The sequence below is a fragment of the Triturus cristatus genome, chromosome 2_2 (genome assembly GCF_964204655.1).
Source record: "Triturus cristatus chromosome 2_2, aTriCri1.1, whole genome shotgun sequence".
Taxonomy (NCBI): Eukaryota; Metazoa; Chordata; class Amphibia; order Caudata; family Salamandridae; genus Triturus; species Triturus cristatus.
The window spans coordinates 807665570-807693450 of record NC_140582.1 but is presented as its reverse complement, the minus strand read 5'-3'; the positions used below and the strand labels follow the sequence as shown (position 1 = coordinate 807693450).

At 48.5% G+C, this 27881-nt stretch overlaps 1 protein-coding gene across 1 annotated transcript in view; it reads left to right on the top strand.

Moving 5' to 3' along the window:
• The window catches only part of DCUN1D4 (defective in cullin neddylation 1 domain containing 4), a 455220-nt gene that overhangs the window by 196814 nt on the left and 230525 nt on the right, over nt 1-27881 (top strand). The window contains exon 7 of the mRNA XM_085642111.1: nt 8440-8531. Coding sequence (XP_085498237.1) covers nt 8440-8531 — 92 coding nt within the window. The remainder of the gene's footprint in view (nt 1-8439; nt 8532-27881) is intronic.

Genomic DNA, 27881 nt, shown 5'->3' with positions numbered 1-27881 from the left:
GTTGTTAAGAAGTTGTATCAAAGTGCTGGGAGGGGTCGAGAGACACCAGAGTGGCTCGCTGGACCGGGCGGCGGCTGTTGGGCGCTAGGTGCTTCCACACTAACGTGTGAGCGCAGAGCGACCTCCGCCCGCGTGTGCGTTCCACTCCGTTGAGAGTTTGACAGTTAAGGGTGGGGAGGCGGGAGGTATGGGGTGCCCAAGTTTGGGAATCTGCAAGGCCGAGTTGGGGAGGGTCTGCTGTGGGCGGGGGGGACGGGGGGGTTTGAGTTTTGGGGGTTTGAGGTCACTAGGTTGGGGTACGAGTGTGGCACGACTAGTATGCTCCTGCGCTTGGAGGCGCGCACAATTGAGGGATTTGCGCCCACGAGAAAGCTATGGCGAACACCGGAGCGGCCATGCCTGAGAAGCGCGACGCACTAAGAATCCTCTCTTGGAATGTACGGGGACTGAATGATTACCGAAAAGCCCGTAAAGTGCTGCACTACCTTAAGAGGCATGAGATAGATATTGCACTCCTGCAGGAGACGCACCTTCCCACTAACAGCCCTATCCTGCGCACCAGGGACCTGAGGGAGGCGCACGCAGCGGGGTTCACTACACACTCTAGAGGGGTGCTTACATGGGTCAGCGCGCGGGTGGAGCACAGGTTGCAGTGCATTGCCACAGACAATGCGGGCAGGTATGCGCTCACGCGCTTTCAGGGAAAGGGCATGGATTTGCTGCTGGTTAATTGTTATGGGCCGAATTATGACTGCCCCGAGTTTTTCACAGCGCTGGCGGGAGCGGTGGGGGATACAGGCGCGCGGCAGGTACTGTGGGGAGGCGACTTCAATGTGGTGCTAGACCCGGAGCTTGATAGGTCAGGAGGCCCGAACCGAGCGCGACCTGCGGCAGCAGGGGCGATCGCTCGGGGTATGCTATGTCTGGATTTGGTTGATTTGTGGCGCACTCGTAACCCGGCACAGGGAGGCTACACGCATTACTCGGCATACCATAACTTGCATACGCGGATAGACTACTGGCTACTATCTGCGCCCCTTGCTTCGCAGATTCGCGAGTGCGCGGTACTCCCGCGAACGCTCTCTGACCACTCGCCGATACTGCTCTCCCTGGCGACGCCCAGAAAGGCCCCCCCGCCGTTCCTTTGGCGATTCCCCCCTTATTCGCTGCTGGATCCTCTGTTCAAGGAGGAGCTACTGGCTGCGATCGAGCAATTCTTTGCCACTAATTTGGGCTCTGTGGAGGATTTTCAGACTGTCTGGGAGACCTTCAAGGTCCACATTCGCGGAGTGGCGATGGCTAAACACTCGGGGGTACTCCGGAGTATCCGGCGCCGCCTTGCGGCGCAGGAGCGTAACCTGGCAGAGTTGGAGACCAGACTGCTAGAAGAGGGCGGAGATGACACTATTGAGGAGGTAAAGGCCCTACTAGCGGAGTATCACGAAACGGCTGATGCAGAGGTGTTACACCTGGGGAAGTACGCTACGGCCAGGGTGTATGGTGAGGGGGACAGACCGGGGTCGGTATTAGCTAACCTGCTCAAGGCTCGCAGGCGCAGGACCGCCGTCACGCAGATCAAGGCAGCGGATAGCTCACTGCTCACAGAGGAGGAGGACGTAGTGGAGCGATTTCGGTCGTACTACGCTGGACTCTATGCTTCTAAGCAAACCGGCATGGAGGACGGCATAGGGGACTATCTGGACCATATAAAGTTGCCGTTCCTCCCGAACGAACACAGGGAGTTTCTCTCCTTACCTATTGAGAGGGATGAAATTCTAGAGGCCCTTGCGAGCATGAAGGCGCAAAGCGCCCCCGGAGCTGATGGCCTCACCGTCGCGTTCTACCGAACTTTCATAGACCAGCTCTTACCACACTTGTCGACGCTGTTTGACGATATGTGCACGAGGGGGCATATGCCACCGTCCATGCGCGAAGCGCTCTTAGTTGCTATACCGAAGCCAGGCAAACCGCCCGAGGAGTGCAGCTCCTATCGACCGCTGTCGCTACTCAACGTGGATACGAAATTATATGCCAAGATCCTGGCCACGCGGCTAGCCCTTCTCGCTCCCGAACTGGTCGCCCCAGAGCAGGCGGGATTCATGCCGGGCAGGAACCTCACATATAATTTGCGGACGGTGTTTGGCGTCCTGCAACACGTTCGCCCCGAAGCGCGCGCGCTCGCGGTGTTTCTCGACATGGAAAAGGCATTTGACTCTGTCGAGTGGCCATTTATGCGACAGGTCCTGACGCGCATGGGGCTCGGTCCGATCTTCCTACAAATGATAGGAGTACTATATAATGGCCCCACGGCGCGAATACGCTTGGGCGACCGAGTCACGGACCCGATAACAATTACGAGGGGCACGAGGCAGGGGTGCCCCCTGTCACCTTTGCTGTATGCCCTGGTGGCAGAACCGCTGGCGTGCGCTATGCGTGAATACCACAGCCTTCGAGGCATCAATTTCCCTACTTACAGAATAACGATCTCCACGTATGCAGACGACACCCTGCTATATATCAGGGACCCGGAAAATAACCTAGCCCCAGTGTTGAGGGAGGTAGTCCACTTTGGAGCGCTCTCCGGGCTGACGGTGAACTGGGATAAATCTATTGTGTTCCCGCTGACGCCAGTCACGACCCCCTTTGCTATGGAGTACCCATTGCACTGGTCTGAGGAACCGGTTCGGTACCTGGGGATCCAGCTCCATAGGGACTCAGAGGTGGTGCTATCTGAGAATTACGGACGGGCCATAAGTAAACTGGAAGACGACGTGGAGACCTGGATCAAGCTGCCCCTTTCGTTATTGGGACGCATATCCATTATGAAGATGGTGGTGCTCCCTCGGTTCCTGTTTCTTTTTACGAACATCCCCATGGTGCTCTCGCGTGCTTTCTTCGCGCGGCTGCAGGCATCATTGCTAAGGCTGGCGTGGGCTGGCAAGCAGGCGCGGACCAGCTGGAAAGTACTGACGCTACCTTACCAGATGGGTGGCCTTGGGGCACCCGACATGGAGCTGTACTACCGAGTGGCGCAGGGAGCTCAGGCGCATAGCTGGATACACGGGGGCGAGGCTGTCCCGTATCTTAGACTGGAGACATTGTTTGCGGCGCCGCTGCCGCTCCCAGCGGTAATTTTTGAGCATCCGGACCGCCGCACGGGATTTCTCGATTCCTTGAACTCCACTAGGCATGCCTGGAACTGTATACTACAGTGCGACTCTGGGGCGCAGCTGTATTCACCGGCAATGCCCACTGCCTGGGCGGTGTGGCTGACCCCTTGCAAGGAGGAGGGAGTGCGGCGAGCGCTTAAGGAGATGGGAGTACACACACTGGGGGACATGTTTGCTGACGGCCAAGTCAAAACGTGGACGGCGGTGGCAGCCTCAGGCGCGGAGTGCACGCAATTGCAGCGTTTTCAGTATTACAGAGTCAGGCAGGCCTGGAGACAGTTGCTGGGGAAGGATATGGAGGAGCCGGCGGAGGTTCAGGAACTGACGTACATAATTAAGAATGATAGCCCCCGCGGGTTGATCTCTAAGTTGTACAGAATGGCGCAATCGCATAGAGTGCACGAGTTCGCAAAATGCAGACTGGACTGGCAAAGGGACTTAGGGATTACCATTGACGATGCAATGTGGGCGTACTGCTGCACGGGGATTAGACGCATCTCTCTGCATGGCAGACACCGGCTGGTCCATTTCAAATTCCTCAACAGGTACTACTACACGCCGGAGCGCTTGCATAGATATGGGCTGCGTGCAGACCCTGTATGCGAACGTTGCAGACACCCGACGGCTGACTTCCTCCACCTGGCGTGGCAATGCCCGGGCATATACAACTTTTGGGTGGCGGTATGCCACCAGATAGTGGGGGTGACGGGGGTGGAGCTGGCTCCGGATCCGGCGGTGGCGCTATTGGGGCATTCACGAGGTGTGCCGAGGGCTGCCAGACGCCTGGTTGATATGGGGATGCTAGTGGCGAAACGGCGAGTGGCGATGAGCTGGATGCGTGGCCCAGTGCCCACGGTGGAGCAGTGGAAACGCGATGTGCTGTACTGCTGCACCCAAGCGGAGAGGTTCAGCGAGTTGCTGCCGCCGCGTAGCAGGCCTAAAAACTTCTGGGAATTGTATGAGGAATACCTGAGCGGGCGGGGGGCTGCAGCAGGACGCCCGGATGGGGGCCCTGACCCGGATGCTGCAGAAGAGGGAGCTCCCGTAGGAGGTGATCGGGCGGGTGACACTAGATGAGGATGAGTGGCGGCTGAGTGCGGGAAGCGAGCGATACTGCGACTAACTTAGGACCTCAGGGGTTTGGTTGGGGAGGGTGGGTTAGGGGAGTTGGGGGTAGCGTGAGGGGAGGGAGGGGGTTTGGAGTTTTATGGCCATAAAAAAGAGTGACTGTCCCCTAAGCTTTGGGGAAAGGAGCGCGTTAAAGCCTGACCGCAGACAGGGGATCCGCCCCGCATGCAAGCGCTGAGCTGGAGGGACACTCGGGAAGCATTAGGTGTTTATTCAGTGTAGCACGGCGATGCCCGGCCTCCGGGATGTGGGATAGCCGATGTAATCGATTGCGAGATGAGACAAAATGGCGGGCCTTGGGTTGATGGCACTCGGATCTGTATGTCACTGTTCCTTGTATGCAGTCAATAAACACATTTAAAAAAAAAAAAGTCTCTGCCCTTGTTCCTCCTTTCACTTTATTTTATACTATGCATATCTCAGTCTGTCCTTGCATCTGTCTCTCTTAATCTCAGTGCCAGTTTCTCTTTCGCTCCTTCGCTTCTTTTTTCTGTTTTGCTCTACTTTGATTTGTTATTTTCTTCTCCTGTTTCTATTTGTTCGACTCTATTTCCTGCTGTCTTTACTTCGTTGATCTATGGACATTTTTGCTTTCTTTAATTCTCTTTTTCCTCATTCTATCTTTATTGCGCCGTCTCTATTTTCCCCTCTATTTTCGTTTCACCCCAGTTCTCCCCATTCCTCATTTTCATTCCATCTGTTTCACTTTCTTCCTTTCTCCAGCATCCTTTCTGTTTCCATATTCTTTCCCCTTTCATTCCTTTGGTAGGTAAAAGACATTGTCATTTACAACGCCAAAACATCTAACTCTCTCAAAAGCGAGACCAATTTGCATTGCAAATGCTTGTTTTTAAAGTAGGCGTGAACCAGGGAGCTGAGACTCTGGTAAATTTACCTACTTTCATAGTAGAGGGGGCAAGTTCCTGAGCCTGCTGATTTAGCCAGTTCTCTAGGGAAAGTTCATCCCACTCGGGCTGGCCACTGAGGTGGCTAGGGCATTGGCGCAGAGCACTCTGTATTGCCTCCGGTGAAATCAGGTGAAAAGGTCTGAAACTACTACGAGAGAGAGATTTTCCCACAGGGCACGGTTTGTCAAGTTCCTTACTTCTATTGAAAGTTATTAAGTAATGGTCAGACCAGGTTAGGGCAAGGGGAGCCTCAGTTTCAATCCTCATAGAGGAAAAGACCTGGTCTAAGGTGTGCCCTTTATCGTGCGTGGGTGAATTAAGATACGGGTTAGGTTGAAAATGTCTAGAGATTCGTACAATTTTATAGTATCCGAATCTCGAGCATTATCCATATAGATATTAAAATCGCCCAGAACCAGGCATTGGCTATGATTGGCAGCAATGAAAGCAGACACCTGGCCAATAGACTCTAGGAACCCCCCTGCCAGGCCCGGAGGGCGGTAAATCAGGGCCCCCGCGATGGACTGATGTGCCGAGACAGTCAAAAGGAAACCCAAGCTCTCCACACCTTCCAGGTCTGGCAGTGATAGGAGAATACAGCTAAGAGAGCTCTTAAAAATTGAGGCTAAGCCGTTCCTCCCCCTCCCCGCCCGTAGAGTGGTCTTTCCTTATGATCAGGTACCCAGGTGGAATGGCATTGGCAATGGTAGGATTGGAGGCTTCAGTGAGCCATGTTTCAGTCAGAAATACCACGTCTGGGTTGAGATCAACTAGTACATCGTATAATTGAAGCTCGTGTTTTTTTACGGATGGTGTGTTTAATAAATTTTTTTTTAAATGCTTGCCATCATATTCTTGCAAAAACCTATGTGTGGAAACGGCAGATATGACATCGGGTGACCCCAGATTAGGTGACACTACCCAGCTGCAGTCTTTGCAGCCAGGAGGGGGCTTGCTCCCAGGAACATAATAGTGAGGTCTACACGGCGAACGCCTGCCAATGTCAAGAAGGCGCTGAATCTGATCATGGGTCGTTGTTCTGATGGCAATCTAGTAGCATTTCCGGCGCCAGCCGCCTCCGCGACGCAGATGGGCTTGCCTTTGGCGTGAGGCCAACTTGTAACAACTAGACCGCACCGTCTAGCAAAGGTGGCGGTCGGAAACTGCGCTAGAGGTCAGGGTTCGATTCCCCCTCCCGCCCCAGTATACACAAAGTTAAAATTCCCACACAGGTAAATCACACCAGAATTAAAAGATTTTTAAAAGGTTCTCAAATTTTAGAAGCAGTTCACAGCAATAAGGAAGACAATGAGATTAGCAGCGAAGTATAGCGAGGTAGAGCGCTAATCTGGGTCATTGGGGAACCTTCACAGGACCGGTGGGCCATTTGGACTTGGGATGTGGGCATCTGGTGCAGAGGTGGGTCCGGCTTATTTTGCGGTTCCTCAGGGCAGAGTTCTTTGTTCTTTGAAGTTAGTTTCTTCTGGACAGGTCCGCTGTCCATGGAAGATCTTGATCTTTGTCGAAGGCAGGCGGTTCGTCCAAGACTTTGAAAGTTACTGGGTTGGAGGATGGGTTATCTTCTGGGACAGGTTCGTCGAGGGCTGTAGACAGGGCGATAGGGCTGGGGCCAAGTCAGTTGGTGTCTGCAGCCTTCTCTGCTGGTGCGACACTGTAGTGTCTGGCTCTTCTTAGGTCGCCAGGAATCTGATTTGCAGGGTCTGGGGGTGCCACCTAAATAGTAGATTTAGGGACATTACAGGGGAGTGACCGGTAGGGACCAATGATTCTCTCACCTGGGGTGTCTACACCCACTATTATTATCGTATGGAAGGGGGGCATATCCCTAGACCTAATTGGATAAGTCGCACCATCTTCAAGATGGTGGGCACTGAAAAATGTGTTTCACTTCGCCTCCAGCACTTGAGGGGTGGAGTTAGCGAAGAGGGGGAGATCACAGGCACAAATATGGTGACAATCACAGAGATGCAGCAACATGCACCTCCAGACAACAAATGGCATCAGATTGCACGCGAAACATACAGGTCAGCCTTGGAGTGGAACTTGCCTGTTCTTACTTAGGTTTTCCTCCTGCCAAAAGTGGGGGTTTGAACCGAGGGCTGCCATCTGCTACTAGGAGCAGAGACTGGGGTCACATTCCGAAGGCAGCTCTCAAGTACTTTGCCCATCCTTGGGGAGGAGGTGTGACACCTCTGCCCAGAATGGGCTTTGTTTCTGGCCTCGGAGAGCAGGGGCTCTCGACCCAGGGTTCCAGAAACATGTCTGGTGGTGGCGACCTGCCTAAAGCCAGTCAGAGACCTGGGTGTATGTTTTAATAAACTCCACACTGGCATCAGTATGGGTTTGTTGAGAGGAGTTGTTTGGTACTAAACACTCCTGGGTTCAGGAAAGCCATCACGGTGCTGGGGAACTCGCTTTGTCGAGTTTCCAGCCCATGTACTGTCTTACTTCACTGGCACTTACAATATTAAGAATAGACTCAAATATTGTAGGGGCATATATACTTATGCAGATATGCCCACACCTGAGAGGTAGTGCACCCTGCCTTAGAGTTTGTAAGGCCTGCTAGAGGGGTGACTTACCTAAACCTTAGGCAGTGCTACTTGGCATGGCACATAGGCAGTTTGCCATGTCGACTTTGTCATTTTGTTTGCACCAGGGCATGCTGGCTGCAGTCGCAGTTTGCATGGCTTTGATGAGGGGTGGTTAAGTCCCAATGCCCCAGGTACCAGGGTACCATTAACTAGGGACTTACAGTTGCCAATCGTAGTATAGGTTTTAAGGAAAGAGCTCTGCCACAGGGGACCCGGTTGACGGGGACCCTGTGCATTTTCAATTGAAACCACATAATTTTCCAGGTAAAATGTGGGGGGCTAACCATGTCAAAAAAGGCACTTTCTCACATTTTCTCTGCTTGTTTCTGATTTTGTACATTATAGATTGTGTTATGTGGTTTTATGTAACCTGACACACTTTGGTAGCTATTCAAGATTGCAAGCTTCCAAAACTGTTACTGATTTTGACTGATCAAATAAGCGATTCAGTAGTTGCATTGCTTTTGCACTTGCCAATCATGACCTATTAACAATTCTCGAATAGCATCTCTAGTTCTTACTCAATACATTTTGTTTCTATTGGTTTTTTTTGTTTTAAGAGTCTTGACTGTTGTCTTGGGTGTCAATAATTTACACTGTTTTCAATCTTTCTCACAGGTAGTAATGCTTGTCCTAGCCTGGAAATTGGATGCACAAAATATGGGTTATTTTACATTGCAAGAGTGGTTGAAAGGAATGACTTCACTACAGTAAGAATTTCTACATTGTTTGCCGGAAAAAGTGTAATAAGTGACAGAAGGCAGACTCTTGCCTTTTTTCTTTTTTTAAGATTCCAGCTGGGGCAATATACCATATATATTTATTCACGGAAAAAAGGTTAAATTGACATTATAGACGGATATTAAAGTGAGATCTGAGTTAATGTTAAAGCACCAAAAAAAACCTAAAATGCTGTGAACTAACTATAACTTGCACCGCCATCATGCAATGTTTATGACCTCACATATTACATCATTCATGACCTCGTTATTGGCATCACTGATTATATTTAATCAACATCACTGTTGAAATTACGGAGCTCAGCCAGGGATTCTGCCCGTGTACTGTAGATCTTTCGAATGAGGAATAACAAAACAAGGCTGTACTCTTATACGTTTTTCCGTAAGCAGGGGCGTGGCCAAGATGGTGGCTGCATCGGACTCTTGTTGAAGAGCTCCGTACTGGGCCCGACATTTATCTGTTGTGTCTGTGGAGCAGTCTCGCCTTCACCCCGGCAACCGCTAGCTGGATGCACAATCCGGAGTGCCGCGGTGGGTCCCGGGCTCAGGTGAAAACTTGTGGTGTGGGAAATAGGAGGTACCTTGGGCAGTCAGCTTCTGTTCCGGACCTGCAGCACAGTGCTGGTGTATGCCTCGGAGCCGGTGAACCTGTAGCGGCCGCCCGCTATGATCCGTCCTGCTGTCTTGATTGGGGAGGAGTTCCCAGACACCCGGATGATATTATTTCAACCCCACCACCAAGTACCGGAGTGATGGAGGCGGCCTGGTGCAAGGGGTCGTGTCGGGGGGAACCCGGGCCTCCCGGTCACCGCTGATGTATCCCCAAAGATCAGTGGCTGGGATCTAGAGCAGGTTGCTCGCTGCTTCACCCCGCACTCCTCACATCACCACCTGCTATGTCTCTGCAACTGCTAGGGGGGAGACGGGGGGGGGGGGTGCAGTGAGGCGCGATGACCATGGCAGGAACAACTGAGCACATCGTTGGTCTGCTCTTCCTTTGGCCCTGTGGGCTCTTGATGCATGGTAAGGATCCTTGCTACCACCGTGCAGTTGCTGTTCCTCAGAGTGGACCCCCCTGCCTGACTGAATGTGGCTGCCTACCACAGTGGGCCTGTAATTTATCCAATGGGCCGCCTTATCTCATTGGCCCCTAAATTTTGATTATTGGATGCTTCCGCTGTTTGCTTTTGAGGGGGCGCACAGATGAGGAATTGGACGCAAGACCTGCCGCAGTGTCTGATGCTTTGAGGATCTGTAGTCCTGACCTGGGTCCTCATGTCTGTGCTCCCAGAGGTGTCCCTGACATTGTGCTATTTCCCGGTGCTTGCTGCGAGGAGAGTGCGGCTATGTGCACTGTTTTCACCTGGGCGTGCCTGCTTCCTCCCTCTTTTGTTTGGCGCTATTAGCAGCATTGAGGGGCATGTCGTTGCCCCTGGGGGCCCATGTTGTCAGTGGTACTCTGGATGGGCCTCGCTCGTGCTTGGCTACGAACACACCGGCGTCCACACGAGGGACTTCTCTACTCTGCTGTGTCTATCTGCTTTAGAGGCCTGCTGACTTTGTTGCTTGCTGTGTGCTCCCGTTGCTGTGGGGGGGGGAGGTCGCCCCTGGGTTTTCTTTTTGGTGACTCTGGGATGCTTGCCACAGTGCGGCCAGCCATATTTGGAGTCCTGAGAGATCGGTCAGACTGCTAACCGAACCACTGTCCGCCAGGGGTGGAGTCCCATTTCCACTGTGCCCCATGCGTGGCCAAATCAACACTAAATGGCTGTGGAACAGGCATATGCCATGGGCACAGCTGCACTTCACCATCATGACAATACATTTGCAGTTCTCCGGGTCAAACCGCCCCAGGCCTCTAGTTCTGGTTGGGACACCTGTGCTTCGAGCGCTTCCTCTGCCACCAGCACAGCTGCCTCTAGGGTTACTCCAAGGTCGGCAGATGATCTCATTTGATTTGTCCACCCGGGCTGCTGTCTCTTATCATATCATAAACTTTATACGACAATTAAGTCATCAATGTATATCTATAAAATACATCAGTCATTCATAAATACATCAAATTCCATACACAATTTAAAAAAAGTATTAAATTCAATAATATAACTCATGAAGAATAGGTTTAAGACACAATATCTAAAAATCTTATTTACTAAATATAATACAATACAATTTCATCAAGTCTAAAACGTACCGGTAACTAATATATGGTTAGTGGGTGAAAGGTGTCAATTCATCACAACAGGAAACAGAGGACTTTGCAGTTAAGCTCTGGGCAAGGAAAGTAATTTGATTCGAATTGTCCAGGCCCAGTGCAAAACTTTCGCCATTGCAATTGTAAGGTTAGGGCCTGTCCTTAAAATTCTCAGAGCATCAACATATCTCCGTATGCCCATAAGTTTACAAATAGGTTTGATCCACATCCGACGTGGTGCAACATATTCAGCATCTCCAGGTGCTTATTTTGTGCTTGTTTGTATCTCTGTAGACCATGACTGACCGATCACCTGATTGTAACGTCCTGCAATACCATATTCTCATGTGGAATGTGCGTGGCATGGCTACTCCTGCCAAGCGTTATTGTATGTATGCATATCTCAGGCACCGATGCATTCATATAGCCATGCTCCAAGAGACTCACCTCACTATGCCCGAATTACTCAAACTGTGTGTTAAATGGGGGGCGTGGCCAGCCAACACCCAAGATGGCCGCACGGGGATAGAGCTCTGGTGGGCCGCCGACTAATTCCCCTCTCACATCCGTTACATTCATCCATATGCCCGTAATTTCCGTGACTACAGAGGCGCCTCGAGTCACAGAATAAACCGACCCGCTGCGGAGACAAATCGGATCCCGATTGCCGACACTGGAGCCATTTGAAGTGGTTGGCCACTGGATGAACGCAGACCCGGCCGTGATCTTGCACGGCCTTTCCTGCTGCCGGCGGGTGCATTGGAAGACACTCTGCCTCGGGAGGTGCTTACTAAGAACAGTCCTCGCGGCCGGTAGCTGCCGCCGCTGGATAGCACCTTCCAGGCTCAGGGACTTGTGTGGACTTCCACAGACTGCCGGTGAGTGCTAAAGGCCTGGGGCGCCTTGATTATTGCGCCCGGGACGAATACAACGTACCAGAGCCCACGGCACTTCCTGACAGGCTCTCTGGTGAACTGGGGGTAGGGACCCTTACCGATGTGCACCGCGCCAGGCCTGTGGAACAGTGTTGGGGCCGTGGCTGATACGGGGCAGTTTAGAACATTTTTCACCCCCCTTCTCCCCCAGAAGGCCCAGAGCAACAATCTGATGATGGGGGCCCGACATTGGTGGACATAATGGAAGCGGTCCAGGGGGTCCGCACGGCACTGGAACATAAAATCAACACGTCTCTATTGATGTCAACCTGATCCGCGCTGATCCGAAGAAAATGGGGGAACGAGTCAAGGCGAACGAAGGCTCCATCGCCACGCTTACGACCTTCACGACGCGGCTGGAATCGGTGGTCAAGCAACTGCAGACCCAGACAATTGATCTTGAAGCCCGACTGGAAGATTACGAAGGGCGAGCAAGAAGAAACCACGTGCGTATTCTGGGGGTTCCCGAACGAGCGGCGGGGCAGACCACCGACCTGTTATTTGAGGACTTGATCCAAAATCATCTGCAACCTCGGTCTCTCTCCAAATACTTCTCCGTTGAACGTGCCCACAGAGTGCCTGGAGGCCCTCCGAAGCCAGGCGCTCCACCTCGTCCCATTCTGGCACGGATCTTAAATTTTCGTGACTGAGATATCATCCTCCAGGCCGCGAGAAGTTGACCCCCCTGAAATTTGAGGACTCTATCACCTTTTTCCTGGATTTTACCTACAAAGTACAGCCAAGGCACCGCTCATTTCTGGAAGTAAAGCGTGCTCTCAGGGGACACAATCTAAAATATGCCATGCTCTTCCCTGCAAAGTTACGTGTGCAATCAAACGACAAGTCGCTCTTATTCCGGTCACCGGAGGAGGACTGGGACTGGCTGGATGAGTGGGCAACTATGCTGCTTCTTTTGTGGGCAAGAGGGTTGAATCTTGGGTTATATTGGTTGTGTAGCGTTCCCCTCTAATTGGTTTTCGTTATGGGTATTCAAGCGTTCTGCAAATTGGGGTGGTGGGCAGTTCTGAGTCCTCGTTGCAGGATGGGTCTGTGACGATCATGCACATTTATAACGTGGTTATTGGGACGCATACCGACTTCAAGTGTAGACTTCTGTTATGTATCCCGGTGTGCATTACTATTTCCTGGGCCTGGTGGGAGATGGGGCTCCTGTTCTCCGATCCTCATGAGTGACACCTCTATAGTCTCTACCTCCCTGGGCCGTCTCAAAATAATCACCTGGAATGTAACCGGTTTTAGGCGACCGGATTAAAAGGGGGCTAGTCTTGCAATATCTGAAACGCCACTCCCCTGACATCGTACTTCTTCAAGAAACACATATCCCTGGCACTGCATACAACGCATTGAACCGCTGGGGCTACAAACTACTTGCACACGCGGGTTACACTAGGGGATCCAGAGGGGTAGGCATCCTTGCTCGCTCCTCCCTTACCTTTCAGGTCAAAACAATTACACGCGATCCTGCTGGGTGGTTTGTCACGGTATCCGGAGGCTGGGAAGGCCGCTCTCTCAACGTGACTTCATTATACATACTCCCCAAACTCCACTCCTCCACCCTGACTGCTCTAGGCCCTCATATGCTGAACTTACTAGAGGGAGACATCATACTAGGGGGAGACTGTAACGCCGCCCTGGCTGGGGACTTGGATCATTTACCGCCCCGACGAACTGAACCACAGGGGAAACTCTTTTCAGATTTTTTAATGGATCAAAAAGGAGAGGGTTTTGGGACCGGGAGACGTTATTTTAGTAGGTCCTGCATACATGGCTCATAGTAAGCTGTGCAACAAGGGGTATGCAGTACCTAGGGGGAAGACAGGTATTGCTTCGTGATGCCCTCACACACCCCGGAGGATGTCATGCTTCATCATTGGGCTTTGCTCCTCGTCGTGCCGGCGCTGCAATGCCCGACGGGCTCACTGTGGACAGGGCTCTTTGACGGAGATCTTTTAGTGAAGCAGCTGTAAGGTGTGTGCGGGTATGAGGGCAAGGGTAGTGCAAGGATAGTGAGTGTTTAAAATAAGTCAGGATCAGTCCTAATCAAACCTATTTTATTGTTCTAGGTAGATCCAGCTTAATTAAAAATTGTAAGGATGCCCTATGCGGAGGTAATGTTCCTAGAGGGCTATCTCTGTGGGAAGGGTCAACATGTTTTGTGCCTTGTTGCGCCTAGCGAGTCAAATGGCACTTCATCAGGACCTAAGTGACTGGTGTGTGTTGCACTTCTAGATGTCTGGCTCCTAATGTTATTGGATGGTAACCAGGCAGAAAATAGCGTGACGTCCTAGTAGATTGTACAAGACAGTAGCATATGACCTGTGGGGGGAGAAGAGGAGGGGAGGAGGGGGGAAGGCAAAGGGGGAGAAAAACAATTTTTAACATCACGAAGGTGATCAATTAAAAACCTGCAAGGTTCTGGTTATGTGTCTCTGAAATAACTGTGATAGCAGTGCCTGGTGTCGCGTCACCGTGGTACTAGCAGTGAAACCACGTGGTTCAAGGATGTGCGGGAGATTTCTCTAGTGAGTATCTATTGCAATCTCTCAAACGCTCTTGGTGGTAGATGCAGTAGACAGCCTGGTGTCGCGTCACCGTGGTACTAGCAGTGAAACCACTTGGTTCAAGGATGTGCAGGAGATTTCGCTAGTGGGTATCTATTGCAATCTCTCAAATGCTCTTGGTGGTAGTTACAGTAGCTTACTATGAGCCGTGTATGCAGGACCTACTAAAATAAAGGCTCCCGGTCCCAAAACCCTCTGCTTCTTGACACATAAAGCACGGCGGCTCAGCCGAGGGACCTTTAAAACCCCTACTCCCAAACACCCCCTAATTGGATTCTACAACTGTATAGGATCCACAACTTCTACACAATGGACCTTAACCAAGGACTATCATTTGTTGATGACCTTGTCTCTGAGATACTTCGCACACCATCACTACTCGACCAAGATGGAAGCATTGCCTCCTGCAGCGCCAACAGCGATTGGACAACATTAACCAACATGAAACGCCAACTGATGAAGATCATTATGCATGGGTCCATAATGACGGAATATCTGCGCGCAAACATAACTTTGAATGGCCTGATTGTGACAAACTCCCCAAGGATCTTCCTTGAAGACAAGCAGTTCAAGGAAGAATGGTCACAGGTCTCCTGGAAATGTACCAAGGACCTTTTAGTCCTGATCATTAGAACAGCCAAACGGTTGGCTGAAGAACTCATCACAAAAATCAGAATAGCTGAAGGAGCCTTAAAATCCACCATTGCGAATGCAGAATTCAAGGCTAAACTAGCAGCGATTACAAAAGAAGTCAACGACAACAAAGACTATTTACTGAAATTGAAGGTGACCAAACTGCAAAAAGATATTGCTAGATTTAGCAAAGAAAAGGTCTACCCATACCTCAAGGACGACTTTGTGCCAACAAGAGAAGACTATTAGTCTGATGTAAGCACCAGCTCACGCAGACGCACTTACTCTTCAAGCAGCAATTCCAGCACTGAGACCCGGGGTGCCAACCACCAACAACAACAGAACATGATGTATGGCTATTGCCCACCCCCCTATCAAGGACCACCGCCCTTCCATGGCCAACAGATGTGGCATAACCCACAATATCAACATGGACCTCAACCCCTTTTTGCCCCCTTTCAACCACAACCTTTTTTAGGCAGAGGCTGGGGCAGAGGGTGCGGCAGAAAAAGAAGAGGGACACAACAACAACAAAAACAGGTCCAATGGCAGGATCAAACTCAACAACTACAAATGGAATTGAGGGGCCGCCTGGAGAAGAAAAACTAATCGTCAATCTCTCCAATAGACAATTGACCGAGACCGAAACCAACGTACTCAAACGCGGTTTGGGTTTTGTGCCCACACCCAGCACCGACGACTTCCGCACCCACTATGAATTGCAGAGTCTGTTCAGAAAAATACGGCTAAAAGCCTTTTTTGGTGACCAACCGGCTACCACTCCTGATGACATAGGTTTGCGAAAACCATCCACCTTCAATCCGACATCCAGCATGGTCCCACCAGAGATCCTCACCTTCGAGAAAGCCATCCTCAAAGAAATTGCAGACAAACAAAAGAAAAAATCTACCTTCATGAACATGTCTAAAACTGAAACTGAGGCAACCAAACAACTGGCTAGTGACCCAACAGTCACCATCAAGGAAGCAGATAAAGGGGGTGCAATCGTGATTATGGCAACCACTGATTACAGAAATGAATGCCTCCAACAACTACATAATGTACACTACTACACCCCCCTCACCGAAGACCCTACTCCACGCCTGATCACCCAGATCAAATCCATGGTCTCCGCAGCCCTCAACCAGGGGTGGATCACTAAAAAAGAAGCAGATTTCCTTATCAATGACAACCCCAGACTACCCTATTTTTACACCCTGCCAAAAATACACAAAGGAGTCACCCCATCCCCGGGTAGACCAATCGTGTCAGGGATAGGGTCTGTTCTGGAGCGCCACTCCAAATTCTGCGATCGCGATTTCCAACCCCTTGTCTGCATAACACCGACTTTCTTACAGGACACCAGGGATGTCCTTAAACTCATTGAGAATACCAACCAAGAGGGCCTACTTCCAGACGTCCTAACGCTGGACGTAGAGGCCCTCTACACACACATCACCCAACAAAACACACTGGAGGTAGTAGACTCCATCTTGCGCAATAGGACATGGACCTCGGCCACGCCCATCTCTTTTATCATGGAATGTGCCCAGATTGCCCTTACTGAAAACTTTTTTCAATTTGAAAACAGCTTGTTCCACCAAACCCAGGGTACATCTATGGGTAGTACCTATGCCTCTACATGTCAGAGTTTGAGGGCAAACATGTACTAACGAACACCAACCCATTTAGGGACAATGTCCAACTGTGGCGACGCTACATAGACGACATCCTTGTGTTTTGGAAAGGCACAAGAGATAATATCCCTGCCTTCCTCACCTGGATCAACAGCCTCAACCCATACCTCAACTTCACAGCAACCAGCTCAGTGTCCGAGATTCCCTTCTTGGACCTACTCATTAAAAGGCAACCTGACAAATTGGTGACCACTACTTACAAAAAACCTACAGACAGTCATAGTCCCCTGCTTTACCAGAGTTTCCACCCCAAAGCTCTTAGGGACGGCAATACATTGGTATGACAACACGACCAGTAAAAATAAGAATTGGGGAACATAGGTGCAAAAACAACTAACACCAAGATGGGTGCTCACTATGCAGAAGCACTACACACACACCAAATTACCTCAGCGTTTATACTTTAAAGTCCCTATGACCATCTACTGATGTCACTGCCTCATGGCATTGTACCAGCGCCTATGTTTGTGCCAGTATCTTTGTCCCCAAGTCAATATGTCCATGTTGGTGTTCCATTATCTGTGTCCAAGTGGTACTGTCCCAGTCGTAATGCCCTTGTGTCGGCATCACTGTGGCGCCAGTGTGTTGATGTCCTAATGTGTCAATATTTGTGACTCATGTATTGAACGACTTCCAGTGCCACATTACCAACATCCCCATGCCATTGTTGGTGCCACTGGTCAGTGTTCTAGTGTCTATGTCCCAATGGCAGTGTCTCCATGTCAGTTTCCTTGCATCAGTAACCTCTGTCACCATCCACAGGTTCACTCATGATGTGTTCCCCAGTCAGTGTCCCTGTGTCAGTATATCGTGTCACACTCTAATATTATGTCCCACTGTTTAGTGCCAGTATCCTTCTGCCCTGGCATCCCTGTGTCAATGTTCCAGAGTGTTTGTGTCCCATGTCCGCGTCCCAGTGTCACTGTTCGCATGTAAGTATTGATGGTCCTGTTTTGGTACACCAGTTCCAGTGCCCTAGTGTCAGTGCTGATTTGCCTGTCTCATTATCTTAATAACAATGCCCATTTGCAAGTGTGCCAGTGTCCCCCTGTTAGTGTTCGAGTTCGAGTGCAAGTCCCTATTTCTCACTGTGGTCACATCATTGCCCCCATGTCATCATTGGTTTCCTTTGGCAGTGCTCAAATTCAAGTTCAAATAACTTTATTCGATTGTAAAATTTAACAATCATAAAAGCACAATACATGAATAAACATTTCACAAATAAATTGTTTAAAAAGGCTGTCCAATACTTATGCATGATAGGCGGACTATGTAAACAATATGAGTAAAGGCAACAAGCAGGATAATCAGGTTAAGAATATAAATAATTTATACAAAGTTAAAAATCATTAGGGAATAGGGCAATGATAACAACATAATTATCCCTCCATACTTTTCCTGAAAGTAATAGCTAGTTTTAGAAAACTGCTCACATATAAAGTACAATCGCAGTTCAAAAGTTGAAGGAAATAAAGTGCTGGTTTAATCTGTGTAAATTTTAATTTCTTTAGACAAGGCTTTAGATATAGCCTTCGAGGAATTGAATAATAGGGACAAAAAAATAAAAAGTGCTCCAAATCTTGCAGAGACTTTCCGTCGCAGCCGCAAGCAGGTAGCACTTGTCCACGATGGGACCCTCTTGGTACTGCCAATAGGAGGTGGAACAGGTCGAAGCGGAATCTAGTCAGCAAAAAACGGTCATAGCCAGATATAGGCCATGAGAGATATGGTTCCAAATGTAAACATGTTTTCAGCAGGGCGTGTTTCCTGACACTGCCTTTCACAAACTCGGCCTCCTCCCGGGCAAAGTACCTGGTTGTAAAAAATGCTTTTTTCACGAATGTGACATCAGCTTTTGTTATAGTGGATGGGGTTAAAAACAGGGCTGGCCGTCCAAGTTCAGTAAGGCAATCTTTTATATATTTCAGCCATGGGACCTTGAATCTACCATCCCAGGTTAAGGCTTCTCTTAATATATCGTGGGTTAGGGGTATGTCATTGTTCAACCAAGAGTTCAACCAACAAAATATGGGATTTGCGGCTAGTCTATCGCTTAGAAAGGGCACACCTAGCTCCTCGTGAACCGAGAAGTTTCCGGTGCCCCTAGGCAGCCTTAGGATTTTCTTTAAAAAGTTATTTTCTGTGATCTCTAGGTCTCGCGTCTGGCTATAGCCCCAGAGTTCACTGCCATAGCAGGCAACGGCAATGCTCTTTGCTTGGTATAATTTAAGCAAGGCCGCCACCGGGCTATTGCCCATTTTTCTCGCAAATCCTAGTATGGCTGCGTTGACCTGAGTCATTTCGTCCTTTTTTTTTTATGGACTGCTGGGCCCCAAGATAATTGGTCGTCGAGGAGAATTCCAAGATATGAGAAAGTTTTAGATGTTGGAATTTTTTCCCCGTTTATGGTAAAGGAATTTGGTTTTCGCAAACCACTTCCAATATTCATGACAAACGACTTAGAGTTATTAATACTGAGGCCTCGAGACTCCATAAAAAGATAAAATGAATTTAGAAGTGTCTGGAGACCATTCGCTGTCCTTGAAATCAGGACGGCATCATCTGCATAAAGCAGAACCGGAACTCCTCTAAGACCTACATGAGGATAATCCGTACCTGTTCTCAACAGGTAGTCCTCTAACTCGTTGATATACAGGTTAAAGAGGAATGGGGCCAAGATACAGCCTTGTCTAACACCCCGATTAATTCTTATGTCCCCAGTCACTTTCAAATCTTGGGTGTAACGAACGTTTGCTCTTGTGTCAGATTGCAAATCAGCCAATAGATGGATTAGGTTTTGCTTGACACCCATCTTTAACATGATATCCCATAGTTTACCCCTATCCACGCAATTAAAAGCGGACGATAGGTCCATGAAAGCCGTATGAATAGTTCCCTTCCGGGCCAAAGTATATTTACCTGTAATCAAGTATAGATTCAGGCATTGGGTCACTGTTGAGTGACCAGGTCTGAATCCGTATTGTATTGGAAACAAAATTTTATTCTCTTGGGCCCATGTTGTTAATCTAGCCAAGATTACACCCCCCACTACCTTTGCTACTGAGTTTATCAATGAGATTGGTCTGTAGCATGAAGGGTTGCTGCGGTCACCCTTTTTTAAACACGGGGACTATTGTCGAGTGCCCCCATGTCTTCGGGCATCCCGAAACCGTGGCAGCATTTATTACATTAGTAAGTACGGGGGCCCAAAGTGCAGTGCAAGATTTAAAAAGATCCAGAGGTAGGCCATCCGGGCCGGGTGCCTTATTTCCAGTTAGCCCTTGAATGGCCTTTTCTACCTCGTTGTCCAGAAAACACAGAGGATTCGCCCTTTTAGTTAAAAAAACATGTTCTGCTTGTTGCTTATTACTTTTAAAGATTACACTAAAGTGATTAATCCAGTCCTCCTCTGGGATAGTAGTTCCTAGGTCTGTATCATTGGGGTTATCAAATAGGGGTTTGTTAATAATTTCCCAGAATTTACTGCTGTTGCCCAGAGTTGAGGGGTCAAGCAGAGAATCCCAGGTAAGGGCCTTGATTTCCTTTTTACGTCTAGCGAGTGCTTTTTTATAAGTCGCACGTAGATTTTTAATTAGGCCTGAGTCCCTAGGTGTGATTTTCAATGCTTTTCTTAGGTCTTTGCTTGCCTTGGAGCAGGTGTGGTCAAACCATTTAGGATAATTTCTGGTTTGTCCCTTCACTGGGACTAGCAGCATGGAACCTACAGTAGACACCACAACCTCAAATGAGGCTATGGTTTGTTCAGGGGAAATAGATGTTGATACACAAGCCGCAAGTTCCTGGCCACATAACTTATTGATTTCATTATAAAAGTTTTCATGATTAACTAAATTCCACTTCAAACGACGTTTTCCATTAATACATTTTAAGGTTCCCCGATCTTCACGGTACCTGCGCAGTTCCAAAATTCCTCCACCCAGTTTAATAGTTAAGGGGTTATGATCACTAAAAATATTCGATTGAATAGTGAAACTAGAAGCCTGGATGGTAAGGTCTGCGGATAAAAACATATGGTCTATAAAAGACCCATGGGCACAACCTTTAAAAGTTGGCACGTCATATACCTTGTCCTCCGGTACCAAAGACATAGCTGCGGACAAGTTATTTTCATTTAGCAAATCATTTAAGAGGAGTCCACATCTAGTGTGGTTGAAATGAAAGCCGTTCACATTGTTACATCCTAGAGACCCCATAGGAGTATCTCGAGGGTTACCGCAGGGGTGCACATTAAAGTCTCCTACTATTAATAAGTTACATGACATCACACCTGCGCCTTCTGCCAACATTTCTTTCAAAGACATTATATTACAATCCCCTTTACTGGATGTAGCATTATAAAAGTTAATCAAAGTCAAATCACGTTTGCCTCTCTTTAAATCAAGTATTTGGACATTTCTGTTTACGTGATGTTGGTTACGTATGACACAGGAAAGAGCCAAGTTAATAAAAATAGCCAGACCCCCCTTTGCCCTACCTCTAACTGAGGGAATTGCTGGGCTAATAAAGCTTTGATATCCTTCAATACAAGCGCTATTGTCTTCCATCCATGTCTCTTGAAGACAAATGATGGTGTATTTTTTAACAAATGCCAACCAAGCAGGATCACTTATTTTATCGGCCAGTCCTGCTACGTTCCAGGAGACTAAAGACACATTATATGCATCGTATAACTCATAACCAGGGTAAACATCCGTAGAAGAAGATTCAGGTGAGTAATCTGGTCGGTCAATATGTATAACTCCTGGGTTTTCCGTGGTAGAAGAATTTAATTCTACAAGATGTAAATTAGAAGTGTCAATCGTGATAGGGGAATTATCAGTCGTGATTTCAAGGTTGGGGAGTCAATCCTGTTCGTCCAGTCCTGATAGAATAGCATATCTGTTTGAAGTTGGAATGATAGAATGAGGTATCTCAGTGATAGCCCTCGGTGGTGGATATGGAAGTGAAAAATTTGTCAAGAGGGAACGGGGGTAAAAATAACTGAGATCGGCCGTTGTAATTCCAAGACTCCTTCCCGGGGTATACCAGTCCGCTATGTATGGTGACACCCTACGGTCTCGAAAATTAATTATAATGACATCGCCCTGTTTGTCCTTAGGTCTAGGACCCAACCAATTCAGTCTCCTAACATGTAGTATTTCACCGTTAATTTCAGGGGGGAGTGGTCTATTTTGAGTCATCCAGTGCACTACTTTGTTTTTAAGTTGCTGGTAGCTCTCAGTTTTACCCTGGGCGAGAACAGGAACAACCATTAGGGTCACTACATATGGAGCCGCTTCGGGAGGCAAGTCAATATGGGAACTTTTATCCAGTATATTATCTGGGTGAGGCTGCCTATTACTATTGTTGCCCGGGGGTGCTATGGGGTTAATAATTTGGTCTTCTCTCAAATCCCTCTTGGCGGTGGGTTGATTCTCTCGTATGGGCTGGGAGGCTTGTGTGTTCTGTATATGGTTCAATGTATTAGACTGAGTAGTTATTTGAGTTAGGGGAGAGTGTGTAGTAACCTCAGTAGAATTCTTACGCAAGTAGGAATTCAAATCAGTATTTAGTGAGATAAGGGAGGCATGAGATGCTTCCAAAGATGTTAGTTGCATCTCAATGTTCTTAACTCTCTCTACTAGAGGTAAAAGTAGAGCTCTTACCATGCGCTCTACATCTGACAGTGAATTAGAAAAAGGAGACATGGGAAGCTGTGTCGGTGGAGTTGGTTGCTTAGTTCGTGGGGGAGTTAATATAGGTTGGGGCATGGCTTTAGGCACATCCAAATGGCAAACTTTTCTCCTTTTTTTTGTTGGGATAGTATACGTTTTTTTTGCCACAGACTTTGAACTAGGAAGCCTACTTTTAACGGATTTCCCTTTAGAAGTCGATGCAATATAAGTTAGGGAAGAGTCCACAGGGGAAGTGCCCGTTAAAGGTTGCAAAATAGAAGAAGATATGCCTATTTCAAATGAAATTGGGATTATATTCATTGAATCACACAGTTGCGCGGGAAGACCAAAATCGTCAGGTCGTTCAGGATCCAAAATCGTGATTGGCGGAGAAGAAACCTGTTGGATTTGACCCAAAGAGGAACGCTTCTGGAACACTGGGTCTAATGAAAGACGGCGTTCCGTGATAGCGATCTCTTTTTCTAACACGGATGCCGCCCTAGTAATAAAATGGTCTAGAGTCCCCCTCACTGAGCCGCCTAACAGGGTGGGCCTTGTTTTTGTGGATTGTGTAGCCATAGTGAGTTACTATTTGTTCTATTTTACAAACTTAAAACACTAATGAAAAATAAGAACCAAAGTTAACTTGCAAAGGAAGTGGTAAAACACATGAGTCTGAAAACAGTCAGCGGCTACTGGGAACAGGCGTCTTATGCCCAAACATGAAACTGAACAAATGACAGTCACCTGGTTCATTAGCAAGTTGTTGAGTTTGGGTAGCCAGCGAAAGAGGGGTGGCCCAGCCCTGCCTAGTTCGGCCTTGGACGGCCGTAGACGGCCCGCCCTTTGCCCGGGCTTAGCCCGGCGCCGCCCGCGCGCGTCCGCGAGGCGGAGGGAGTTGCCTTCCTTTGTACGCCTCCAGGCGCGGGAACCGGGTGGTGGGCGGTGCTGCTGAGCTTGCTGGGAGATGTAGTCCAGCCCTCTTCGCGGGCGCGCAGCAGCAGCAGCGGCACGGCGGCGGGGGCAGCCCAGACACAGCACTCAGCACTCCCCGGCGGACGACAGGGCAGCAAGGCGGCGGCAAGCACAACGGAGTCCTCCCCAGCAGTAGACACAGCAGGCAAGTGTTTCCCGCTCCCCGAAGGGAGCTGCCTTCCTTTGTACGCCTCCAGGCGCGGGAACCGGGTGGTGGGTGGTGCTGCTGAGCTTGCTGGGAGATGTAGTCCAGCCCTCTTCGCGGCCGCGCAGTGGCAGCGGCACGGCGGCGGGGGCAGCCCAGACACAGCACTCAGCACTCCCCGGCGGACGACAGGGCAGCAAGGCGGCGGCAAGCACAACGGAGTCCTCCCCAGCAGTAGACACAGCAGGCAAGTGTGTCCCTGTGTCAGTATATCGTGTCACACTCTAATATTATGTCCCACTGTTTAGTGCCAGTATCCTTCTGCCCTGGCATCCCTGTGTCAATGTTCCAGAGTGTTTGTGTCCCATGTCCGCGTCCCAGTGTCACTGTTCGCATGTAAGTATTGATGGTCCTGTTTTGGTACACCAGTTCCAGTGCCCTAGTGTCAGTGCTGATTTGCCTGTCTCATTATCTTAATAACAATGCCCATTTGCAAGTGTGCCAGTGTCCCCCTGTTAGTGTTCGAGTTCGAGTGCAAGTCCCTATTTCTCACTGTGGTCACATCATTGCCCCCATGTCATCATTGGTTTCCTTTGGCAGTGTGCTATTGACAGTGTTGCTGGCCCATTGTAGGCGCCCGAGTCATTCTTGGTGCCCCTGTGTCAGTTTCCTAGTTTGGTGTAGGCCCCATTGAGTCACTGTACTAGCCTTAGTGTCTCACATAATGGCGTTGTTTGCTTATAAACTACTTATCCCATCCTAGGTTGATTTCAAAGCACCAATGGGAGAGAAGAGTCACAAGGCCTGGGATACAGATCCACGAGTGATTTGGTGATATAAAAAGTGGTTATGGGATGATAAAGTGTATTGGGAAGGATAAATTGAAAATAAGCAAGATGTGAAATAGCATTTTAGGAAGAGGATCCTTTAAAAAAAAAAGAAAGAAAGAAAGGAGAATTGAAAAGCAAAACAAGCATTTAATTAATAAGAGTCTTAAAGTGATAGATGAAGCAATATGATTATCTTCACATCGGGCTAATTTTTCCAAATACATTTGGGGTAGCAGTTTCACTAATCATTTGAAAAATAAAGAAACAGTTTGAGATCTGTTTCACAATGCAGTGGAGCAGTGCTTAATTTGTAATAAACAAGTACAAGGGCCCAATTTCTTTTCATAAGAAGTTACCCACTTCCTTCTCAAGCGCATCCCACTTCTACGGATTTCGGCGCCCAGTTCCACTACTGCACGCACAATGCTAAAAAAATAAGACTGTAGCAAGAGCGCCTGCCTTCTTCAAGTGGGTCAAATAGTGCATTTTGCAGTCCTAAACAACCGTTCAATTACATTTGTTAGAAAGCCAATTCATCTCAAATGGTACTCATAAAAGAATCCAGTGCTATGATGGCCAATTTTTGTTGGGCTGCGAGAGCAACTGTTTTTACACCACTGCTGATTCAACCATTGCGTGTATTTTTATCGAAGGCGGACTAGACTTATCAGTATTAAAAAAGACTTAGCAACCCTTTGAAGTAAGACTGCTCCCGTCCTAGAGCTACAATAACAATACTGCAAGATTTTCTCTTTTTTTCATGCTTGAAAACACTAATAAAGAGATATTAATGAAAAAAAAAAATCTTGCCCGCTTTGTGTGGTGCAAGACATGCAAAAAAGTGATATTCTCAATGACCTGTTGGGGCTGCGGGTCAAGATTGGTACACACCTAGTTACTAAATACTCCTTTCTGACAGTAGAGGTTCGCTGAAAATTCAGGTATTGTATGTAAACAATAACCATGCCCAGTTTTTAATGAAGAATTAATAACTGATTCTACACAGGAGCACTTTCTAGACCTGCATCAGCTATGGGGAGAGACATAGTGCAGCTGAAAATACAGCTGTGCAGGATGTGTGTGTGTTTTCTGTATGTGTGTTGTGACGTGTGTGCTATATGCTTAGTATGCAAGGCGTATATGTGCTATAATCATGATGACTTATTTTTGCATCTGTGATCTGTCTTTTTGCTAAATATGTAGTGTGCTTAGTGTTGTGCTATATGTAGAAGTCTGTGCGTGCTGCATGTTTGATTGTATGTATAAAAGCTGGTTGATGGGATTAGTTGTAAACCCTTCAACAGTAGCTAGTCCAGCAGGCACAATAGTGTGCTTCTTATGAGCTCTGTCTCGCATGAGGTTTAAGAGCTGGATGTAAAGCTTGCAGTGTTTACTGTTTTAAAATGAAAGCCAGTTCCCAAATATTTCCTTCCCAAGTCACTCTCAACTTTTCCTACTGCCAGTATTATGCAATACACAATGCACAATTGTACACTGTACTGCACCTTACTGATGTCCAAATAGGTTTGAACATAAGTACCAATACATTGCAGACTGCTATTTGTTCTGAATCTGCAGAATTCCACATTAATGCACTGTTGGTTTAACCTAGAGGTGTTTTTTGTTGTAATAGGTTTTCTTTTACTGTTTTCCTTCTGTATTTTGTAGTCCTGAATATATAATAAATGTCAATCTACTAGAAACTGGATTCAATGTAAAAAACAATTTGATAGGTAACTTGTATTTCATAGGTTGACATGAGCGCTCCGATGTTTTTTTAACAGAGGTTTTAAAACCAAATGTAAATGCAACTTTGAAAATACCAGATACAGGCAGCAAGCTGCTACCATATTACTGACTGTCCTAGACCACCCTTTCTGCTTCAAGAGTGGTCAGGCTAAAAGGGGAGAGGTGCTTGGGTGGTAGTGGTACCACTGTCACTTCTCCATTAATGAAATAAAATGCGCACATGTCACTAACAATTAGCTGCGGTGTTGTGGTGGTTTATTTTGTTAGAAATATACAACTACTGAGCAGTGGCATAAGGCAAAATGATCCCACCCCTAACAGAATATAATGAGGGACCCCGGCGTATCCAAAATTGCACAGATAGTCATTGGTCTTGGGCTCAATGGGGGACATCTGAAAAGTTGGGGCCCCCTTACACTGCAGGGGCTGGCTTGGGAAAGCAGAGTGGCTTTCCAGAGCATTTAACTATCTCCTATTCCATGCCATTGCACACATTCTGCAACGGCATAGCTTAGAGGGTGAGGGACCCCCCTCCAAAACATGAAACCCTGGGGGCTGTGCCTTTGCAGGGTCACTGAAAGCATGGTTCACAAACCTCAATTTTGTCCTGATTCTCTAAAATGAATTCCTGGCTCAATTTTAGAGCTCCTACCATTTATCTCCTATGCTTTGCCATCAGAACGTCTTTTGTTCTCCTGCAAACAAATCACGGTGCAAGCCAGATTTCTTCATGCATCCAGGAAAGGGAATGAGACAACTGAGGAAGACCCTCTATTTAGCATATTCCTGTGTACAGTGCCGCATTAAAGAACCCCCCACCCCCTTCACCTTGCAAGGCTTTAGTGCCAGTCCGGGCACTGGGGGATTCTGGACATTATCAACGGACATAGGTTTCTTGTGTTTTAATTACACCTTCAGCCAATAAACAGGCATACCAGGGAACTGGGCAGTGATAGCTGTGAAAGTGGACACATGACCATACACACCATGTTGGAATAGGAGATGTTCCAAAGAAGTCATGGAAATGTATTGTTCGAGGCATAGGAGCTGCAGATTACACACTATGCATAGATCGTCATCTGGTGTTGGGTCCGGATGTTTGCACTTGTTTTTGTCCTGGAAAGTCTTTGGAAGTCACGAGGTAGGTGACTCCTCCTTAGGATCATAGTGCGCATGGGCATCGGCTCCATCTTCAGATTGTTTTTTTCCGCCATCGGGTTCGGATGTGTTTCTCTCGCTCCAGTTCGGAACCGTTACCGATTCCTGTTTCGACGCGCAATCCTTCACCCTTTCGACGGTATTGTCTCGATCGCGAACCTTAATCAGCGCCCAGCTCTACAAGTCCTCGATTCCTGTCGTCGAAGAAGGTCTTCGGGCCGACCTGAGCCCTGGCATCTGTATCATGGAAAGGACGCCTTTCAAAAAGTGTCCTCTGTGGGTCGAAGTTTCCCGACACCGATCTGCATGAGGTGTGTAACCTCTGCCTCTCTCCTGAGCACGAGGCCAGAGACTGTCCGGCTTGTGCCTCTTTCCGTCGAAGAAGATCATCCGGGATTGAGTAGCTTGAAGGACCATGGCTCGCTCGTCGAGTTCGATCCCCGACAACATCTTTCAAGAGGGCGTCGATGTTCCAGAGGAGTGGGTCGAAGAAGGCCTCATCAGCGCCTCCGAAGCCGATGACACCGACGTCGAAGAAGTGAATCCAGCTCAACGGGTCGTAAGTAGAGACGTCGACCCCGACCCACTCCCTACAACAACGAAGGCTTCGGTCACACCTTCACCTTCGGGCTCAGGTGCACACCGACACACTGCTTCCCATGCCCCACCCTCGGGCCTGGCAAAGAAGCCTATCAAGCCTTCCGGCGACTCTAGCTCGAGTCTGCCTGCCACCGGCGCCGAAACCCA